Source organism: Vipera ursinii, assembly GCF_947247035.1.
Source record: "Vipera ursinii genome assembly, chromosome: 3".
NCBI classification, from domain to species: Eukaryota; Metazoa; Chordata; class Lepidosauria; order Squamata; family Viperidae; genus Vipera; species Vipera ursinii.
The window spans coordinates 114,130,101-114,153,914 of record NC_139516.1 but is presented as its reverse complement, the minus strand read 5'-3'; the positions used below and the strand labels follow the sequence as shown (position 1 = coordinate 114,153,914).

Below are 23,814 nucleotides of genomic sequence, written 5' to 3'. Positions count from 1 at the left end.
TAGGTCTTCTTTTGGGGGGATGACTTATTTTTTCCACTGTCTTGCCTCGTGGCAGCAGAACCACAGCCCCATCCAGCAGCAGCCTGTGTGGCCGCCACTGGCCCACTTCTTCTCACTACTGATCTCACGTGATATCACAGTACTTTAGGCCTATGTTCTCTGGAAATGGAGGCTTGGATGAAATCTGCAGCAAAAGGCTTTGCAAATGGAGGTAAGGGTTGAAACATCAAAGCCTTCCCTCCATTTGCAAAGACATTTGCCATCTTTGCAAAAAGCCTCTGCCGCCAAGAATGGAGCACTGGGTTGATGCGTGTGTTGCTCCCGGGCTCCGTTTCATTGGCAGAGGTCTTCAGGAAAAGGCCTCTGCAGTTGAGAACAGCACCCCGGATTCACCATAGAAGAAGTGGCCCAGTGGTGGCCTTGCGGGCTCCTGCTGGACAGGATTGGTTGGTGCCACCACTGCGAGGCGAGGCAGATGTCAGAGCATGGGAGGCCTGGCTGCGAGGGCCCTGAGGTAAGCGGATGCACTACAAACAACCAGAAGGAATGGGCAGGCAGCCAGCTGCACATCCTCTTAACTACAGCTTATTTTGGGGATAGAGCTTATATTAGGTACATGCATAAAAATCAAGCTAGGGCTTATTTTCAGGGCAGGTCTTATTTTCGGGGAAACACAGTAACAAAACTTTTGAATGTTAAGTATTAAAATGCAGATATCCAGTACTGAGGCAGATAATTACAGAGCTGGCCCAATTAAAGTAATATAGCTGCTTACAAAATAGTTGATAAAGAAAATTCCACAAAAAAATGCAGAATCTAGACAAACAAGATGATAGTCATCTGATTCATTTGCAGCAGGGAGAGAGAGTTTCAAACTATTGTTACAAATCAAAGAGACTTTAAAAGATACAGGTATTAATTAGTAGCACAGAAGAGCTATGACTAATATATAATCCAACATAAGTATTAACCAATACTGTACACATGAATTGGATCCGTATAGAAAGCTTAAGTCGCTTGTTGATGTAATTGGTGTAAGATAACAGAAAAACGGCACTTGTTAAAACCTTCAATTAACACAGCATTGTTTTTCACATATATATTTTGTGTGCTTCATTTCGAAAACAATTTGAATAAGAAATTGATTAATTTGTATTTCACATGTAGTGGCATATGGGTAAAATTCAGAAGTTTGCTGAGATGGATGGATGGAAGGAAGGACAGACAGACAGAATGCCAGTAAAAAGATAACTTAGAAACTTGCTCTCGGCAGTAAAGTAAACAGAGGCTGTGGCTTTGGTTAACTTTGATTAACTTTGGTTAATCATCTGTGACATGATTAATAAGATGACCATCTTATTAATGACCATAGTTAACACTGTGACTAGCCACAGAGTGTGAGCCTAACAGGCCATCTCTCCTAAAGAAACTCAAAGCAACAGCTGAGGTTGTCGTGGTCAAAGCTCATCCATATTGTTTCTTTTTTTCCTTACCAGGATCTAGTAAGCTGCCTCCAGTGAACAGAATGATGAATGACATTGATAAGCAGAAGAAAAGGCTCCTTAATAAGTATGAAATGTTATATATTATTTTGAAAGCTATAGTTAGTACTTTTCGCCTCTCAGCTTCAGTGAATTAGAAAATGTTAAACCATAGATTCAACAGACATTATTTCAAGGTATCATTCTGGCAAAATACCCGAAAGGTATATGCAAAGTTCCTGGCAAGAAGTTAACAGACAGAAACACTTTAAAGAGAAGACATGATACTCCTAAAATAAGACAAGGCAAAACATATCACGAAGAACTAGGTAAATTGGAAAGGGCATAGCAAAGATCCACACTGTTTTTTTTAATGTAAAATAATAATCTCTATTTCCACTCAGCTCAACTCTTGGTAATTTCATGGACATGTTTATGTGTATTTTAGCAACTGGTCCTTTATTGACATTATGTTGTCCTAGTTTAGAAAGAAAAATTGAACCTAAAGTCTTAACCTCATATCTCCCTAACCACAGCATGAACATGCTCCAGTTTTAAATACCATGTCCTGATGACATTGCCTTCATCTCATCCTCAAACCCTAGCTGAATCAATTTAACTTATCTTTATCTGTTCCAGTTTTAAAGTAATTGTTTTCTCTTTTCTCCTGATACAATATAATTTAGCACATTTCATCAATGATATGGTAACTCAGGATTAGGATATGCCATTTGATCATGAAAAGATTGGACATCTACCCATTTAATGCCTCGCAAATGGCTTTCAAATTTCTTATCAAATCTTGTTTCTCAAATTAATTCAAAACTTTATTACAGTAGACCAGCATATCTAGTAGACCATCGCTTATGTATGAGCTAGCAGTGTGCTACAGCTGCAAAAAAAGCTAACACAGTCCTAGGTTGCATCAATAGATGGATAGTTTCAAGATCACATTAAGAAGTAGTAATGGCACTAGTGAGACCAAAGTGGGAAAATTGCATCCAATCCTGGTCACCACCATGCAAAAAAGATGTTGAGACCCTAGAACAGTGGTGGCGAATCTATGGCACACGTGCCACAGGTGGCATGCGGGGCCCTCTCTGTGAGCACGTGCCATCGTCCCAGCACACGTGATCTCTAAAAGTTTGCCATCACTGGCCTAAGGCTAGCCAGCCTGGAGCCACCATTGGGGAGGCACCCCCTCCCCCCTGCAGCAGTGCCTCGCTTACAGGTGGGCAGGGCGAGGCCTCGCGGAGGAGGAAAAGGAGCTCGTCTGAGATAAGCTGAAGCTGTGCTTGGCAGGCAAGCTATAGGAGCCTGACCCCGTTGTACTGGCCATGTGTTTGTGGTTCGCACTGCTGTGCCTGCCACTCCGGCGGCGCCTCCAAACAGCTGCTATCCTCCAGTAGGTCTTCTCCTTCCTGGCACTGGGTGAGGATGGGACGGTGCTGGCAGCGGCAAACTTGGCTGTGTCCCAGCCATGGGGGAGGTTGCAGGAGAGGCAGTCCTGGCCAGCAGTCATGGACAGTGTGGAGCGGTGGGCCTATGATCATGAAGGGAGCCCGAGGTGGGGGCAGGCAGGCAGTTACGGTGTCTGGCTTGGCTCTTGTGGGTGGTGGCTTGCCTTGCTTCGCGTGGGGCTGCCTTCCCAAACCCCAACTGCTCCAGCCCTGCAGAGCACCGCAACTTCCTCTCAGCTGGAGCTGTCCATGGGTGGGAGCAGCTGGAGTGGCAGGCTCCAAACCATGTTCAGAGTCCCACAGCTGCCGCTTCTCGGAGGCTGGCGAGGCAGAGGAGAGGGTCACCTGCTGCCTCTCTTGTAGCCTGAGTGCTGCCTGAGGCTTTACCCGGTGCTACTGCTCAGGGACAGCTGGCTGCTGGCGCTCGGCTACATGGCCTGGCTCTACCTGGACTGGGAGACGCCGTCTCGTGGGGGCTGCCGCTCCGCCTGGGCCATCTGGCAATACTTCCGGGACTATTTCTCCATCACGGTGAGCAGAGGAACCAGGAGGCTCCCGCTGTTATTGGGGATGTCAGGCCTGGCAGGACACCCATTTTCTCCATTCGGGGGACGCCGGCTCCATCAATACAGCTTTGGCAACAAACTGCTGTGAGCCTTGAGAACTCGGGGCTCAAAGCGGTGCTGGAACTTCTTGGGGAGAACTATCCAAGCACGGTTGGTGGTTGCCCGCCTTTAAGTGCACGGCCTAAACCTTGTCTCCTCCACCATTGTCAAACTGGTGTTGCGGCATAGCTCCCTTCCACGAATGCCATCCTTTCTGTGCCCCTTGTTCAGAAAGTGTCGGCCCTTTCCTTTTTAGACTTTTATTTTTATTTTAAGTTTTTATTAACCCCTGCCTGCTGCAGATGACTCTGGTCCCCATCTTCCAGGAAGCAGCCGCTCCCCGCCCCATTGACACCTCCCAAACTGCAGGCGCCCCTTTCACTGCACAGGGCTACTGTTGTTACTGCCGCTATTGATAACTGCTCCATGCACACATGCACGCATTGGCTGGTCTACCACTTCCATGTCTCCATTGCTAGGCCACCAGTCCTGCACTCCTGCCACAGTTTCAACAGAAGCAGAGTGTTTAGCACCTTGAGAGCAGAGGGTGGGGCAAGAAAAGCCCCAGCCAGGTGGGGGAGTAGGCACACGCTCTTCTTCTTGAGGAGTTTCCCTCCAAATGCTCATACTTCCACATTGCCAGACCACGTGTGAAAGAGCATGTGGGCTCATCTCAGGAAAGGCATTGACCATGCGGGAGGTGGGAAAGTTTAGGCAATGGCACCTCCACCCTGCCCCCTGCCTTGCCCCGCCTCACCCCACAGGACGAGCCTCTTGCCCATCGCCCCATCCACCAGAGACCCCCTGGATCTCTCCCAACCCTGTTTGGCCTCCACAGGCGTCCCTCCCCACAAGCAACATCGAGCTGGCCACGCCCATCCTGTCCACACCCACCCAGTCTGCTGTGACCACCGTAGCAATGCCCAATGGGCCATGCCCATGCAGCACCAGGTGCTAAATAAGTGGGTTTTGGGTTGCAGTTTGGGCACTCGGTCTCTGAAAGGTTCGCCATTATTGCCCTAGAAAGAGTGCAAAGAAGAGTAACAAAGATGACAAGGGGTCTGGAAGCTAAACCATACAATGAATGATTGAGGAAACTAGTTATGTCTAGTCTAATGAAGATAAGGAGTGATCGGATAGCTGTCTTCCAATACTTGAAGAGCTGTCACAGAGAAGAGGGGATCAACGTATTCTCCATCTGAAAGCAAGACAAGTAATGGGTGGAAGATCTAGAACTAAGGAGAAATTTCTTGACAGTGAGAATAATTAATCACTGGAATAGCTTGCCTCTGGAAGTTGTGGGTGCTCCATCACTGGTGGTTTTCAGAAAGAGACTGGATAGCCATTTATCCAGAATGATCTAGGACAGTGGTTCCCAACCTTTTCTATACCCCGCACCCCTAGAACACTTCTGATATATTCTCACACCCCTTACAAAACTTCGAAATAACGGCAACGAATTATGCATATACACTATAATTTTGAAAACCCAAGTTTTTGCACCCCTGGAATATCATCTCACACCCCCAGGGGATGCGAGCACCCCGTTGGGAACCCCTGATCTAGGATCTGCTGCTATAGGCAGGAGGTTGCACTAGAAGACTTCCAAGATCCTTTCCAACCCTATTCTTCTATATAGTTCTATGTGTCACGTTAAGTAACTTGACAGATTGCTAAACCAGGCATTCTAAGCAGCTGCCTATCTTGACCGATTCCTACGTTAGGGACTACAATTGAAGATTGTTTTTTCCTGACTGCAGGGGTACATAGTGGGAAGGGAAGCTGGGAGAATTTATCAATAACTTTCTTTAATTTGTCATGCATTGAAACAATAAGGGTAGAACATGCTGCTTTCTTGTTGCTGCGGCATTGTAAAGATCAACAATTGGGATAAAACCCTTTATGTTAGTATGCTGCTTGTGGATATTACTGGTATACAGCTGTGGCCTAAGAGTTGCTGCTTTCTGTAGGTAAAAAAAACTAACAAGTACAGAAGAGTGTATAACTCTTCCTGGCTGCTTTAACACTCTTTATCACGTTATTTTCTTAATCTAAATAGATGCTGAATGCTATTTTCAGAGCTGCCCAGTGTACCCTCTGAATAGAAAGGCGATATATACCAAAGATAAAAAGAAATCTTCTAGGTCGTCCAGACAGAAGGGTTATGTATGGTGACCTGCAATACTGGTCCCAGACTCTTTAATAGCATTAGAGAACATAGGACAGGTTGAAGATCCAGGGGTTTTCAGCCTTAAATCATGGAAGGAAAAAAAATATATTATATGGTGCAGTTCACACTTGTCAACCGTCCATAGGGTGCCTTCATGTGGCCATAAGAAGTAACTTCCACTACACCTTGACTCATGAAGTATTTCCAGGCTTAATGCCATTAAGAAAAAGCTATTGTGTAGCTACAGTATTCTCTCTTTTCGTTTGGATTTTGAATGGGATAAGGATACAGGAGAATTACAGGGAGAAGGTGTTATAATGCTCACCCTTTTTTCTGTAAAATTCTGTGGATGAGGCACAATACAAAATCTGACCTAGAAGCATCTCAGTTATTCAACTGTGGTAACTATCCAGAATTGTGGCTACTCTGTGGTTAGACACTTCTAATTAGATAATTCTGTTTTCAGGCAACAATGTTATATGTTTGGTTTGGATATATATGACAGTTGCTTTTGTTTTAATCAGGAATAATACTAAGGAAAGCAAATAATATGCTTTTGGCTTTTTCTTGTGCTACAGGAGAGAGAGGTAAACAGACCCCAGAGGCAAGGCAAAACTTGAGGAAACCTGAGCAATTTACTGCTCTGGGTGGAAGATAATTTACTGGTTTAAAGCAGGGGTCCCCAACCCCCAGTCTGTGGACTGGTACCGGGCCACAGCATGCCAGTAACCAATCCAAACAAACAAGTAAAGCCATATCCGCGGGATGTAGGCAGCACACAAAACCACACACCCTCTGGTCTGCAGAAAAACTTCTCCCCATGGAACCGGTCCCTGGTACCCAAAAGGTTGGGGACTTCTGTTTTAAAGAACATACATTCAATTGATCTACATATGAATGGGTCAAATTTAACTTCACAGAGGAAAAAAACCTTTCTGTTGTTCTATTTCTATTGTTTCTGATGTTTCAGTTATTGCAAGTTTCTTTTTTAGTTTCAAAAAGAAAACTCAAACTATTACTCAACAGGATCTATCAGAGTTCCTTTCCCTATAAATCAAACTCTGACTGATAGACACATCAAGCTAAGCCATGGCTTAATGCAGGTATAGAGGGTTTTATTCATTGAATATGATATTGAACTGTAAATTGCTGCTGCACCATTGGAACAAATTGCTACTCACTGAGTAGAGTAGGATAGAATAGAATAGAATAGAATAGAATAGAATAGAATAGAATAGAATAGAATAGAATAGAATAGAATAGAATAGAATAGAATAGAATCTGGAAGGGACATTGGAGTTCTTCTAGTGCAGCCCCCTGATCAAGCAGGAGACCTATACTATTTCAGACAAGTGACTATCCAGTGTCTTCTTAAATTTTCCCTGTATTTTCGATTCGGTGCCAGTTTTAATTTGTTTGGTGGCAGTTCCTTTGCTGAATCACTTTCCCTTTGCACTGATGAACGTATGATGAATTTCTCCATATTTATTAATATGCACCACTACCTTGGTGGTCAGGTGGCTGGTTGGCCCTTCTTCCTCTCTCCTCCTCTCTTTCTCCTCACTGCCTGCTGGCCTCTCCTTCCACAGCCTGTGCTTCTTCACTTATCCCTCTGCTTTTTCTCACAGAAGCCTCTCTGCTTCTCCCTCTTTCTCCTCACTGCTTGTCTCCTCCCCCCTCTCTCTCACACACACACTTCTTCCCCAAAGCCTTCCCTCTCTATCTCATACATACTTCTCCCCAAAAGCTTTCCCTCTCTCACACACACACACACTTCTCCCCCAAAGGCTTCCCTCTCTCTCATGCACACTTCTCCCCAAAAGCCTTCCCTCTCTCTGGCAAAAGCCTTTTCTCTTCTGACTCTTTCTCCAGTGTCTTTTTTTTCTCTCCCTCTCCTGCCAAAACTGCCTCCTTTTATATCCTCTCCTGTCTCCACCCTCCTCCTCCTTTCTCTTCTGGGTGTGCCAGAAGTGCCGATCCTGGGGCCTTTGCCTTGACCCAGCAGTCCTGCAGCTCTTGATGACTCTCTTACGGCAAGTCCTGTGCTGTGCCACTTTAGCTCGTTCCCTCCCTCTGCTACACTTGTCTAGGCTAGGCAAGGTCACATACCATCTGCCAGGTGCCAATGTACCACCGGTGGTACGTGTACCACCGGTTGAAAAGCCCTGATCTATAGCTACAGAATACTAATTACTATTTCCATTTGTCTTCTGCTCCAGGTGTACTTCCAGCAAAAGGGAAGAAAAAGAATTAATTGTTGGCTACTGGGATGAAATTGCTGCTTACATAGGGGCTAAGCCCAATGTGCCATTACTTTTACTACAGGACCCCAAACTAGCTTTAAAAATCTTCTTTGGTCCTTGTACCTCTTACCAGTATCGCCTTTGTGGACCTGGAAAGTGGAAGAAAGCTAGAAATGCAATTCTGACTCAGTGGGACCGTGTTCTCAAACCCCTGAACACTCGGGTCATAGACAATTCTTCAAAACATATCCTGCCATCCCTCTGGAAAAAAATATTTCACTTCACTGCATTCTTTGGAATAATTATATTCATATTTACATACTTCTGTACTCATTTCATACCAAATAAGAAAAACACTTAGTATCATGTTCATATATATCAAGTTTGTACTTTAATCCCAGGTGTAGGTGCTGTATACATCTTAGAACTTTATTTCATAATTTTACAGCAGGAATACAAAGTAATCTAGCATCAAAGCAGCATACAAAATGGAAAAAAAATCTTGTAATATACAGTATTTTTGCTCAAAATGTTTATGTCCAATTGGAACTTATTTCCTGATATGTTCACCCCATGAAACCTGAGTGATTGTTTCACAGATTATGCAGAATAGCACCCTGACTTTATGTGAAACTGCAACTTTTGTATTCTATTTACTTTTCCATGATATTCCCAATTTTCATCAGATTCAGGCAACCTGTAGACAACTGTCCTATAATCCTTCCTTATTGACTAATTGTTGTTTCTGATATTGTAAATTCTAAGCTGTATCAACTAGTTTAAAATTAAAATGCAATGAAGTATAACTTAAAATGTGTCAAGCAAACATTTACATTCACTAAATGTATTATTATCACCCTCATATCTCTACAAAATACATGTCATGTGAGCCTAGTTATGAAATATAGTCATCTCACTTTATGGAATGAGGGATCTTTCAGTAGGAGACTTCTCCTGGAATCAAATCAGAAAATGACTTGCACATTCCCATTTTTTAAAGAGGCAATTAAACCTTTAAAGTTTTTGGAGACCTTGAGTTGCTGCTGACTGACTGAAATAATACAAATAACGTTATGTCCTCCTAACCCCACCAGGAACATATCCCAGGATCAATGTTACATGTTATCCCCAGTCCTCGGCTAAGGTAGCCTTGAACTCATCTTTACCTATTCTGGTTTTAAAATATTGGTTTCCTTTTTCCCTAGACAGTCTTTGTTGTTGACAAGTTGTATTTGTTGTTGACAAGTTAAATGAAGTGAATAGCAATGCAGCCGGGGACTGGCATTTGCAAACTCTGACTAATCCCCTCAGGCTGCTTGTGAGCAGACAGCTCTTCCCCTTAGTTGATGGAACCTACTCTCCTGGATTCTATGAAAGCATATGCTCAGGTAATTCCTGACTGGGGCTCTCAAATCACTTCTCAGGGCATGGATGCCCGATATGCACAGGTTTAGTACATTTTTCAAGAAAAACCTTTTTTCCTGTGTGGCACAAAAGGTTGATTTCAATAAGGAAAGTGCTGGATTTTCCCAGCTTTATTTAAGTGGTTTGGTCACTCATAAGTATATCATACACTTTGCATTCCTTCTGTTCACAAGGGTTTCTTATGGAAGTCTGCTTTGCTCTGATGATTTTGCCTCCTCCATAGGCTACTTTTAGCTGGTGCCAGCAATGGCCTCTTGTTGAAAGTACTATCATTTCTTTGAAGCACAACTCAAAAGAGTTTATCCATTATTGATTACTCCCTCCTGTTTCACCACATGCTCTGCCTCTATGCCTGTTCGCACCAACTAATAGATGAAGCATAGGGAGCATCCTCAAAGCATTTTGGAACCTCACCTCCAAACTTGTCATCTGATATCCAGATTATTTCTAAACACTTGTCTAGCAATCTCTTTAAAGTGTGGTAAGCCTGCATCCAAAATTAGCCCAGCTGAAAAGTCTTAGGGCTGGAGGAATGCAGTACCTCCACCTGCTAGCAGGGTAACTTAACATGCATCAAAGTCACCATTGAAAGCATCCTCCTACACGTGCTCCACCCTGCCACACCATGTTAATGGCGATTTAGAACTAGCTGTTGGAAGGTGACAAGCAAACCTCCTAAAACCATACTGGTAGATTATCAAAACAAGCTTCAAGCCCATTCCACTATGCAGGCAAAAGAAAAGAGAACAAGAATGTCTACACCTATTTCAGTATAATTAGGGCCTGCATGTGACACACAGCAGATGTCATGGTTCTGATAGATGAGACCAATCAAAGCAGAACTCTGAGGCTTGACTTTTCCTGTAAGAACATGTTTATTGGTTACAAAGTATCAGCATGGTCAAAGTGAAACCAAGACTAAAGTTCCCTCCCAAAAGTAACAGTATTACAAAGTTAAACTTCCTACCCCATAGCCTATGCAATCAACTATGTTTCCCAATAAAATAGTTTGGTGAGCTTTCTAACATTAGGTTCAACCCCGCAGCTGAGGGAACAGAAATGACCTTGGTTCCCACGGACAGAGAATTGTTTAGGCTAGCATAAAACCTCCCATTCCTCCCCCCAATCTTGTGGCAACCAAAAATGAGCAAGATGGCTTCAGCCAGGTTCGTTGCAGAGTTGACAGCAGTCACTAAAATTGTTTTATAATGGCTTTGTTATCTTTTCTTCACTAAATCTACATATTAAAAGCTCTCTTGTCCTTGAATGTCTGCTTATCTATTTCTAGTCTGGCTTGCCAAGAGAAGCCTGACAAACATGATTGGTAGTATAGTACTTCCTAGGGATAGGTGCTGCTACACCAAAAGGGAAATTAAGCTGGGGAAATTCATTTGTCCCATATTAAAACTGTCAAGATTGGAGGACACCACTTTTTATTGAGGCAACATGAGGTTGAGAGTGGGATAGGACAATTTATGTCAGCAGAGGTAATGGAGGCAATTTTTTAAAAAAAAATCTATTGTAAAACTACCCACACTAAGCAAGTACTCCACTACCGAAGTCACAAGCCAACCTTCCACAAAAGAAGCTATGTAAAACAAGCACAAACACACTCCAACAACCCTGAACTTCAGGAAAATGAAAACAGTCTATATAACATCTTCCAACACAACTTTATCAAACGTACCTGATCATTCAACCCACTACAGCACAACCAACACAAGCTATGAACAGGATAATACTGCCATACATTAAAATATTTTAGAAACAACCAACAGACTACTACAACCACATAGCATCACTTAGCACACAAACCAAGTAAAGTCCTCCAAAACATCTTAAGTAAGCCAAAAGGCCCAGCAACCACAAAAAAAAAAACCCAGGAGTCATCTATTCTACAACACATAGTGTAAGGACTGTCACTATATAGAATAAACAGGCAAAGACCAGCAGAGCACATCCATGAACACCAACTAGCAGTCAGCAGTCAATGAAAACTCATTCATTGCACAACACATGGACAGACTTAATCATAGTTTCAATTGAGAATTCTTGACCAAACCAAGCCTGGAGAAACTAGAGAATTCCTGAAAACCTGGCACTCAGACAAATCAGCCATCAATAGGAACACAGATATACATCTACATATCATTCAAAAGAGACAATCAACAAGCTAATAAGGAATATACATCTACATATCATTCAAAAGAGACAATCAACAAGCTAATAAGGAAACAAAAAGACCAAAATATCTCATTCCCAGCAATAAACACTCAGAAATTAATCAGAGATTAACACCAGAGCAACAATTAAGCAGTGAATAATAGCCCAGAGAACTTCCAACTCAGACAAACAATCAAACAGCAAGCATCAGCCTGATCAAGGAACTACCCTAACGTTTGTATATAAATAGCAAGCAAACTCCACTCCCTTCTAGCACTGATGTTGTTACCTACCGGTAGCAGTTGGATAATGAAAATAACCAAGCTCACAGAGCACCACTATTTTGGCTACAGCCTGGGGACCTCGGCAAGATACAAAGCAATTGGTTGGAACCTGCAAGAAAACGGAGGTCCAGAAGGTCCGCAGCCTTAAAGCCCGCCCCCCAGAGAGAGAAAGAGAGAAACACAAGTCCCCCCCCCTCTCTCTCTCTCACACACACACACAGACTGGGGAAAGAGGCCTGGCAGACCAAGGGCAGGAGACGAACGCTGGTGGAGACCCAGCCATATAAGAATGTCCGTGGTGTGTCAGCCGTGGTGGGGTGCCTGAGATGCAGCAGGTGTCTTAAGGCAGCCGTGTCCATTTGTCCCATTCCGTTCGGGCTGGTTCCTCCTCCTCTTGATCCCTGCGAGAGCAAAATAGAAAAACCTGTGTGTGGGAGCGCGTGTGGGTGCTTGGACTGGATTAATGAATGAATGGGCAGAAAAAGAGAGAGGGATAGGGAGGGAGAGAAAGGGAGATAGAGAGGGAAGGAGAGGGAGGGTGAGAGAGGGAGGGAGGGACGGGGAGAGAGAGAGAGGAAGGGAGAGAGAGAATATGAATACATGTGGTTGTCCTTACTGGACTTTCAGTAAAGAACGTTTAATGAAATATTTTGATTTTTTTTAAATTAAGAGGTGAGATAAAAGGTAAAGGTTCCCCCGCACATGCGTGCTAGTCGTTTCCGACTCTAGGGGCCAGTACTCATCTCCATTTCAAAGCCAAAGAGCCAGCGCTTGTCCGAGGACGTCTCCGTGGTCATGTGGCCGGCATGACTAGACACCAAAGGCGCATGGAACGCTGTTACCTTCCCACCGTAGTGGTCCCTATTTTTCTACTTGCATTTTTACGTGCTTTCGAACTGCTAGGTTGGCAGAAGCTGGGACGAGTAACAGGCGCTCACTCTGTTACGCGGCACTCGGGATTCGACCCGCCAAACTGCCGACCTTCTGATCGACAAGCTCAGCGTCCTAACCCACTGAGCCACCGCATCCCTTAAAGAGGTGAGATTGGGGGATAATTATGCTGTATTTAAAGATGATAGATAAACTACTAAAATTGTTTTTACCTGTTGGGATGAAGGAGAAAGGTTGTTTTTTTCTTTCTGCTATCCTTTTCTTTTTTTCCCCTGCAATTTTTTTCTTTTCTATTTTTCTATTTGTAGTTTTTATAGTTTGCACCGGCTTTTTATTTCATAAATACGAGGACTCTAATAGACATTGAGTATTTTATTTGAAAGTAACCTTCGACCCAGAGTCTTTTTTTTGTAGTTCAAAATGGTTTTGTCGCGTGCAGAAATAAAAAATTGTTTCCTTTGTAGCAGTTCATTGATTTCATAAATGCAACACACTATAGTATTTTTTATACATAGCATAAAGGTAAAAAATGATATATGCAATATTATCTTCATTTTAATGTCAAAAGGGTTTTGTGGCTCCCAGTGTTTTCTTTTCTGTGGGAAATGGGTCCAAATCGCTCTTTGAGTGTTTAAGGTTGCCAACGCTGGTGTAGGGGATTGTAGCCAGAAGCAGCAAATTAAGGAAGGCTGGCATTGGGTGAATTATAGATTATAGTCATAAAATAAGAGGAACTGAATAATTTGCAGGAAAATTATTGGCATTCAATATATTGTATTTGTGTACAAGTATTTTCTAATTGTTTTTATAGTATCTTGGGTTAGTGAATATTGATGGTGTGTTTCACTTCTGGATGTCCTAGTGACTGAGAACATAATGTTTGTGATTTCACAGAACAGTTTTACAGTTTAGTTAAACTTATTGGATTCTGCATGTTTATTTCCAGCAATTTGCAAGTTGGGTTCCACTCAGGCTCTTTCCCTTGTGCTCTCTGTATTGTGCTCTTAGGCTCTGCCTGTTGTGATTCAGGGTCAGCCTGTGGGTTCGGCAGTTGGGTCGGACGACTCAGAGGAGGAGGAGGGGGTGTTGAAGAGCTTGCTGATGATGACCTTGAGGCTCCGCAGAGCCCTCAGCCAGGCCCCTCCCACCTGGTCACGACGGAGACCCAGCTCTGTGAGCCTGACAGCGTGGATGAAGATGACCCACAGCTGGCCCTGTTCAAGGACGCCCAACGCAGGAGGCAGTCAATCAGGAGTAAACAGAGGAAGGCAATGGGGCACCTCGGAAGGAGGCAGAGGGAAGCCACGCCCTGAACTGTTTAAAAGGGGAATGCGTGGGAGGGCTGGTTTGCTGAAGGCAACCGCTTGAAAAGCTCCTGTTTCATGGTTCGTGTTTGCTCTCTTTGCTCTGTGTTTTTATGTTAATAAATTTGGCAGGCTTAATTCCAGCCTCTTGCCTTCTTGTAAAAGGGGTTGTCCCTGCCTTTTCTGCAGGGCCGGTAGCAGGCTGGTACAGAACACTGCCAAGGTGCCAGAATGTTATCTTTAGGACCTGTCAGTGCCATCATCTCAGTGTTTCAAGTGCACATTATGCCTTATTTTATTTCCTTATGAGTTGACTATTTTAAAACAGTTGGTTTCACAATTTGAGAATATCTGCAAAAATAATGTACTTAGCCCTACGGGTATATAAAATTACTTTTTCCAACATCAGAAAGATTAGTTTTCCTATTACAATATTTTTACAACAAATCTTTATTTCAAGAACGCATGCTAGTGATAATATAAAATCAACAATGATGTGCTTTCCAAATTTCATCACAAAAATGTATGAAAGTTACATAATCTACAAGCTACATGATCATAGTAGATTTTGTTGAAGGAAAAGTCTTCATCAGACAGAGTTTGAAAAGGCATTAATACCACAGTTGTTAAAGAAACAGATAAGATGGGGACAACACAGATGAGGACAAGAGAGGCTGGATTCTGGTAAGAGAACAACAAAATGAAAGGTCTCACTTCTGAACTGAACATTTGTAACATATTAAAGAGGATTTAAGGAGTTGCAACTTGAAAATGCTGGGCAGCTTGAGAAAGCTGAAAGCTCCAAATAATATTAAAAACCTAATATTTTAAGGTGTGCAATTTGCCAGCGGCAGAATCTACCTTTAACATTTATTCTAAAATAGACCATATTATTTTAGAGATTAAAAAATGCTTATATGTTCCAGGATTAGCTTCATAGTAGTTTCACTGATTAGTGTTAGGAAGCTGAGCTTGTCGATCAGAAGGTCGGCAGTTTGGCAGGTCGAATCCCGAGTGCCGCGTAGCAGAGTGAGCGCCTGTTACTTGTCCCAGCTTCTGCCAACCTAGCAGTTCGAAAGCACGTAAAAATGCAAGTAGAAAAATAGGGACCACTACGGTGGGAAGGTAACAGCGTTCCGTGCGCCTTTGGCATCTAGTCATGCCGGCCACATGACCACGGAGATGTCCTCGGACAAGCGCTGGCTCTTTGGCTTTGAAACGGAGATGAGCACCGGCCCCTAGAGTTGGAAACGACTAGCATGCATGTGTGGGGGAACCTTTACCTTTACCTAAGAAAAGCAACTTATGAAGAAAATAATTTCCCTACACAAGCAAACTTGAGCTCATGAGGTTGTTGTAGCTAGATACACCTCATGTTTCAGGAAAAGGATAGGCAGATAAAACCCATTTACAACACATACAGTAAATGCAAGAGTGAAACTTTTCAGCAGATGAACTTAAAACATTCCCTCCTGGTAACTTTGTGCTGTTTCTAAGAGTACAGAGAGAGAAAGGGGGAAAAACCCAATACATTTCTCTTTACCCTGTTTGCTGGCCAAACAAACAAGGTGAGTATATCCTTTGGTGGCTTATTTTAAGCAGAATTTCTAGCAGAATTTTAAAATTCTTTTCTCTTTGGATTAGAGACAACTAAGTTAACATTTACCTCACACACAAATACTTTGACACATATACACACAAAGACAAGGAACACAGAACAGAAAAGGGAAACAGAAGTCTTAGTTTTACACATCCTGGTCATTCCCACCATAAATCTCAGTTAACTCAAATTGGGGGAGGCAAAACTCTTAAACATACCACATGGTTGCAGAGAGAGAGAGAGAGAGAGAGAGAGAGAGAGAGAGAGAGAGAGAGAGAGAGAGAGAGAGAGAATATCACTATTCCTATATTTTAATTTCCTTTTAAGTACCTTTATTTAGCCAAATTGGTTTCCCAGCAAAAGCCCTGAGCAAAGTCCTTTTTTTGCATAGTTTCTCTACCTATCTCTTTTTCATACCTGCCTGAATATGTAGCTGATTCCCATCCTGGGCTTCAAACAAGCTTTTTAGTGGGGAGCCTATCTCAACCCTTGAAGTAGAACACCCCATGATTCCCTTATTTCTGATGCAGGGGTTCACTTCGGTTCTATTGGGTTTGGCACACTGAAGCCTCCTAGTGGGACTTCCGCCTACCACCGTGGTTTTGGGTCAAAAAGGGACTCACGGAGGACTCTGAATCCCTCACAGAGTATGGGACGCTCCTTTAGGGATCTACCACCACGGTTTCAGGCCAAAAAGGGGCCTGTGAGGACTCCTCTGCTCCCAGCAGAGAGTACGGGATGCTCTTTTATCAGCTTTATCTTCACCTTTTATCACCACTGTTTGCGGACTTCAAATGTCCAGGAGGACCTCTGCTTGTTTTCCAGAGGTAAGGGATGCTCCTAGCCCAGGGTTTAATTTCCTAATTTGGGACTTTGCTTACAGGGCCTTAGTAGCTGGTTGCCCAAATTCAATTCTCCCATTCCATTCCATTCCATTCCATTCCATTCCATTCCTTTATTTATTTATTTATTTATTTATTTATTTATTTATTTGATTGATTGATTGATTGATTGATTGATTGATTGATTGATATACCGCCCTTCTCCCAAGGGACTCAGGGTGGTGTACAGGGCAATTAAAATATAACATACATACAAACATACAAAAGTTAAAAATAGATTAAATTAAATTTAGCCCCAAACAAAATAAGTTAAATTATAAAATTTAAAACCCCAATCCCTCAGTCCAGGCTGGCAAGCTCAAATAACCAGGTTTTCAGGTCACGGTGAAAAGAGCAAAGGTCGGGAGCCATCCGGAGCTCCACAGGCAGCTGATTCCAGAGGGCAGGCGCGCCCACAGAGAATGCTCTCCCCCTGGGGGCCGCCAGCCAGCACTCCCTGACCGAAGGCACCCTGAGGAGACCCTCTCTGTGGGAGCGCACGGGGCGATGGGAAGTTGACACCGGCAGCAGGTGCTCCCGTAAGTAATCCGGACCCATGCCATTTAGGGCTTTATAGGTCATCACCAGCACCTTGAATCTCACCTGGAGGACAACTGGGAGCCAATGCAGCTTGCGGAGAAGAGGCGTTACATGGGAGTATCAGGAGACCCCCATCACAACTCGCGCGGCCACATTCTGCACCAGCTGAAGCCTCCGAATGGTCCTCAAGGGCAGCCCCATGTAGAGAGCATTGCAATAGTCTATTCGAGAGGTCACGAGCGCATGAGTGACTGTACGTAGGGCATCTCGGTCCAGATAGGGCCGCAACTGGTGCACCAGGCGAACCTGGGCAAAAGCCCCCCTGGTCACGGCTCCTATGTGATCTTCCAAACTCAACTGTGAGTCAAGGAGGACACCCAAGTTGCGAGCCCTATCTACGGGGGGTAACACCTCACCCCCCCCATAGTTAAAGATGGAATAGGCTAGATTGCCCGAGATGCCGGTATGTACAACCATTCGGTCTTGTCGGGATTAAGTCGAAGCCTGTTCCTCCCCATCCAGACCTGAACCGCCTCCAGGCAATGGGACATCACGTCGAGGGCATCACTGGGTTGGTTTGGGGTGGAGATGAAAAGCTGGGTATCATCAGCATACTGATGATACCCACCCCAAAACCACGAATGATCTCACCCAGCAGCTTCATATAGATGTTGAACAGGAGGGGCGAGAGGACTGACACCTGAGGAACTCCACAAACGAGAGGCCTCGAGGCCAACCTCTGCCCTCCTGCCAATACCGACTGCGAACGACCCAGGAGGTAGGAGGAGAACCACTGTAAAACAGTGCCACCCACTCCTAACTCCCTGAGGCGCCGCAGTAAGATACCATGGTTGATGGTATCAAAAGCCGCTGAGAGGTCTAATAGGACTAGGACAGAGGAGAAACCCCTGTCCCGAGCCCACCAGAGATCATTCACCAGCACGACCAATGCCGTCTCCGTGCTGTACCTAAAACCCGATTGGTACAGGTCCAGATAGTCCGCTTCCTCCAGGAACAGAGGGAGCTGATGCGCCACCACACTCTCAACAACCTTCGCAAGGAAGCAAAGGTTGGAGACCAGACGATAGTTATTCAAAATAGCCGGGTCCAGGGCAGGCTTCTTGAGGAGGGGCCTCACCACCGCCTTCTTCAAGGTGGCAGGGAAGCTACCCTCTCTCAACGAAGCAGTTATTACTGCCTGGAGCCAGCCTCGTGTCCCCTCCCGAGCTGCATACACGTCAGGAGGGGCACAGGTCCAATAGACACGTGGTGGAACTCAGCCTCACCATGATCCTGTCCACCTCTTCCGGAGATAACATTCCCAAGACCGCTTGTCTCCCCCCATCAGACTCCACCCAGTCTGAGTCCAGACCGGCCCGAATCTGAGCGATTTCGTCCGCCAGATGCTGACTAAACTCCTCGGCACAACCCTGCAAGGGCTCCTCCCTCACCTCCTGATTAAGCAGGAAGCGAGTCACCCTAAACAGGGCGGCCGGGCGATTATCTGTGGACGCGATAAGGGCAACAAAGTAGTTACACTTCGCTGCCTCTATCACCGCAAGATAAGACCTCGTAGAGGTTCTTAGCCGCAATCGGTCAGATTCAGACCGGCTGGACCTCCAACAGCTCTCTAGGCCCCGTCTCCGACGCTTCATCTCCCAGAGCTACGCAGAAAACCATGGAGCCCACCAGGATCTGCACCAGGTCAGGGGCCGCATGGGGACAACGCGGTTGAGTGCCTCCGTGGCTTCCCTTTCCCAGGCCTCCACCAAGGCATCGACTGGGCTGTGAGCGAAGGCGGCAGGCACAGACCCAAGTGCCACCTGGAACCCTTCAGGGTCCATTAGGCACCTGGGGCGGAACCACCTGGTCGGTTCCACAGCCCAGTGACGGGGGGTGGCAAAGCGGAAGGCCAGCCGCAGGAGATGAAGATCAGTCCATGACAGGGGTATAATAGCTGGAAATCCCCCTCCCAGATCATCTAGCCACTGACCAGATAAGAAGACAAGGTCGAGTGTGTGACCCCCTCATGAGTCGGGCCCTGAAGTACTTGGGTCAGGTCCATGGCCGTCATAGAGGCCATGAACTCCCAAGCCAGCTCTGACGAGCCCCCCAGGGACGGCAGGTTAAAGTCCCCCAGAACCATAAGTCTGGGGAACTCAACCGCCAACCCCGAGAGGATGTTGAGGAGCTCGGGCAGGGCTGCTGCTACGCAGCTGGGCAAGAGGTACGCCAGTAACAGACCCAACTGAGCCCCAGGGCCGCATCTCAGGAGGAGTGACTCACACCCGAGTATCTGGACAACGGTGGCCTTCCGCGGACATAAGGTCTCCCTCACAACTACCGCCACACCCCCACCCCTACCCTGAGCCCGGGGCCTTTGAAGCACACGGAAACCTGGTGGGCAAAGTTCGGTCAGAGGGACACCTCCCTCTAGGCCCAACCAGGTCTCTGTAATGCAAGCCAGGTCCACACGCTCCTCCTCGACCAAATCTCGAATGAGAAGAGCCTTGGTAACTACGGACCTGGCATTAAAATACACCAGTCTGAGCTCAGGGGCCTGCTCGCATTTTCACACAGCCTCTCCCTTTTCCCTAACAAAAGGTCCTGTGCTCTGGCCAAACTCCCATGCTTTCCAGGCTCTGCCACTTGAACAGATTCTTTCTGCGGTTAGGAAAGACCAGAGGGAGCAAAATCCAACTGTGATTGGGAAAAGGATCTTCTCACTCACACACACAGACATACACACATTCTCTCACACCCTGGGCTTTAAAGTTAAAATTTAGAGGTACTCACCTTCTTTCCAAAGCAGCCCTTGAGCTCAACCCAAAACTCCCTTTACTACCGTGGCTCCACATAGGCAGGGCCTGGGAGAACCATCCACAGACACAAGGGGTCTGTTGCCAGAAAGATGGGGCTTACCAGTCCATTGGAGAGGTTAGCTTGGAGTTCCATCCTGGGTGAAAAATTGTTGAAGAAAAAGTCTTCATCAGGGTTCAGTACAAGCCGGGAATAAACAACATGGCAGCTGCTTTAGAAATAAGGTTGCAGTTTACTGAACAGGAGAGCCAGACAGAAAGGTGGCTCTGGAAAAAAAAGAGATGTAGGAAGTAGGTTTTTTATACCCTCTGTGGCTCTTGAGGATGTTTCCTGTTCGTGTTTGAGGCTTTGTATTTCCTGTGTCATGTACTTTGACCTAAGTCTGTGTGTGCCCCTTTGGCATCTATGGTTTAATCCTATTATGTCCTGTCTTAGAGTTTGGGTGGGGTATGAAGCCCTACAGCACCTTATAGAACTAACACCAAAAAATGATGTCCTTATCATCATGGGGGATTGGAATGCTAAAGTAGGAAGCCAAAAGATAACCGGAATAACAGGCAAGTTTGGCCTTGGAGTACAAAATGAAGCAGGGCACAGGCTGATAGAATTTTGTCAAGAGAATACGATGGTCATAGCAAACACTCTTTTCCAACAACCCAAGAGACGGCTCTACACATGGACATCACCAGACGGTCAACACAGAAATCAGATTGACTATATGCTCTGCAGCCAAAGATGGAGAAGCTCTATACAGTCAGTAAAAACAAGACCAGGAGCTGACTGTGGCTCAGACCATGAGCTTCTTGTTGCAAAGTTTAGGCTTAAACTGAAGAAAGTAGGGAAAAGCACCAGGCCAGTCAGGTATGAATTAAATCATATCCCCGTTGAATATACAGTAGAGGTGACAAATAGATTTAAGGAATTAGATCTGATAGACAGGGTGCCTGAAGAACTATGGACAGAGGTTCGCAACATTGTACAAGAGGTAGCAACCAAAACCATCCCAAAGAAAAAGAAATGCAAGAAAGCAAAATGGCTGTCTGAGGAAGCTTTGCAAATAGCTGAGGAAAGGAGGGAAGCAAAAGGCAAGGGAGAAAAAGAAAGATACGCCCAATTGAATGCAGAATTCCAGAGAATAGCTAGAAGAGATAAGAATGCCTTCTTAAATGAACAGTGCAAAGAAATAGAAGAAAACAATAGAATAGGGAGGACCAGAGATCTTTTCAAGAAAATTGGAGAGATGAATGCAAAAATGGGCATGATAAAGGACCAAAATGGCAGGGACCTAACAGAGGCAGAAGAGATTAAGAAGAGATGGCAAAATTACACAGAAGAACTATACAAGAATGAGCTTAACGTCCCTGATAATCACAATGAGGTGGTCACTGACCTCGAGCCAGACATCCTAGAATGTGAAGTGAAGTGGGCCTTAGAAAAGCTGAGCAACAACAAAGCTAGTGGAGGTGACAGTATTCCAGCTGAGCTATTCAAAATCTTAAAAGACGATGCAGTAAAAGTGCTACACTCAATTTGCCAGCAAATTTGGAAAACTCAACAGTGGCCACAGGATTGGAAAAGATCAGTTTACATTCCAATTCCAAAGAAAGGCAGTGCCAAAGAATGTTCAAACTATCGCACCATTGCACTCATTTCTCATGCTAGTAAAGTTATGCTTAAAATCCTACAAGCTAGACTCCAGCAGTATGTGGATCGAGAACTACCAGAAGTACAGGCAGGATTTCGAAGAGGCAGAGGAACTAGAGATCAAATAGCCAACATACGCTGGATCATGGAGAAAGCTAGAGAGTTCCAGAAAAACATCTACTTCTGCTTCATTGACTATGCTAAAGCCTTTGATTGTGTGGATCATAACAAACTGTGGCAAGTTCTTAAAGAGATGGGAGTACCAGAACATCTTATTTGTCTCTTGAGAAACCTATATGCGGGCCAAGAAGCAACAGTGAGAACTGGACACGGAACCACTGATTGGTTCCAAATTGGGAAAGGAGTCCGGCAAGGCTGTATACTGTCGCCTTGCCTATTTAACTTATATGCAGAGCACATCATGAGAAAGGCAGGGCTAGATGAATCAAAAGATGGAATTAAGATTGCTGGAAGAAATATCAACAACCTAAGATACGCAGATGATACCACTCTAATGGCAGAAAGTGAAGAGGAACTGAAGAGTCTCTTGTTGCGAGTGAAGAAGGAGAGTGCAAAAGTTGGGTTGAAACTAAACATTAAGAAAACCAAGATCATGGCATCCGGCCCTCTCAATTCCTGGCAAATAGATGGGGAAGAAATGGAGGTAGTGACAGATTTTATTTTCCTGGGCTCCAAGATCACTGCAGATGGGGACTGCAGCCAAGAAATTAAAAGACGCTTGCTCCTGGGGAGGAAAGCCATGGCAAATCTAGACAGCACACTAAAAAGCAGAGACATCACCCTGTCAACAAAAGTGCGTATAGTCAAGGCTATGGTCTTCCCAGTTGCAATGTATGGCAGTGAAAGTTGGACCATAAGAAAGGCTGAGCGCAAAAGAATTGAGGCCTTTGAACTCTGGTGCTGGAGAAGACTCCTGCGAGTCCCTTGGACTGCAAGGCGATCAAACCGGTCAGTCCTAGAGGAGATCAACCCTGACTGCTCTTTAGAAGGTCAGATCCTGAAGCTAAAACTCAAATACTTTGGCCACCTAATGAGGAGGAAGGACTCACTGGAGAAGAGCCTAATGCTGGGAAAGATTGAGGGCAATAGAAGAAGGGGACGACAGAGAATGAGGTGGCTGGATGGAGTCACTGAAGCAGTAGGCGTGAGCTTAAATGGAGCCCAGAAGATGGCAGAGGACAGGAAAGCCTGGAGGAACATTGTCCATAGGGTCGCGATGGGTCGGACACGACTTCGCAACTAACAACAACAACAACAACATGTAGATTTTAGGTGTCTGTCTTCCTAAGCTTCTAGCTGGAGGGCTACAACCTTCCTGAATGGATTATTACATATGCATTTCTACAGAACTGGTTTCTGCTGGAGGGAGGGAGACTTGGGGCATGCTTTTCTGCCTCTTTAAAATCTTTTGAGGAAATATAATATTCTGCCCTTTTAATATTTCCTTCTCTGGGGGGCTGACTTCCCACAATTTGAAGGCACTGGATCTGGAATTAATTAAGCACCGGTATTTAGCTTTATGTAAGAGTTTACTACCCGCTTTTGACTGCATTCCCAAGCAACCCAATTCTGGCAGACCTGGTCCTCCACCATAGGCCTCACACCGTTTTTGGGCATGAGCATTAGCACTGGCCTCTTTAATCCAGCATTTGGTTCACCCCACACTATAAATTTTGCCTACAGAAGGTGGCCCTCTAGGCATCTTGCATTCCACACTGGGCTCCATGCTAGCAAGCCAGGCTTCTTGCCCATTTCAGCCGAGATGTCTAGGAATAGGAAATAAAAGAATGCCTGCCGCTGGATGGTTTACAATATAGGAACGTTTAAACGACTAGTTGTGCAAACAGTCCAAAAAAACTGCAAGAGACTAAAAAAAGGCAGACAATATTTGCTTTTAAGATTATGCCTGCCAGACTGAGGACTAGATAACTATCCTGTTCATCTATTGCACAAAAATCGTAACAACAAAGAGCCCTGTGATACAGCGTTTTAATAAATTTATCTTCACTTTGATTTTGTGGCTCACGACGACTATGAGATAAACGGGAGAAAGCACTGGTTGTATAGGAACGTGATAAATAGCATCGGAAAGAGGCCGGATTGTTAGCCCGTTTAGGAGATAAATCGCTAGATAATCATCACAGATAAGCCGCAGAGAATCTTGAATTTCCTCGGCGGATATGCCTGTAAACTTGAGCGTGGAGGCAAATTTACTCCCTCTTTGCGTAGTAGGCTGATGGACCTTCGGAGGCGCAACAGGTATTAGAAGCACGTTACAGCAG

At 44.9% G+C, this 23,814-nt stretch overlaps 1 protein-coding gene across 1 annotated transcript in view; it reads left to right on the top strand.

Moving 5' to 3' along the window:
• Window positions 1-8,320, top strand: part of LOC310638906 (dimethylaniline monooxygenase [N-oxide-forming] 2-like) — a gene marked incomplete at both ends in the record, with an annotated part of 26,825 nt that extends 18,505 nt beyond the window's left edge. Inside the window, 2 exons of the mRNA XM_083360268.1 lie at window positions 1,497-1,569; window positions 7,936-8,320. Of these exons, the coding sequence (XP_083216394.1) occupies window positions 1,497-1,569; window positions 7,936-8,320 (458 nt within the window). The remainder of the gene's footprint in view (window positions 1-1,496; window positions 1,570-7,935) is intronic.
• Window positions 8,321-23,814: the final 15,494 nt, after the last annotated feature.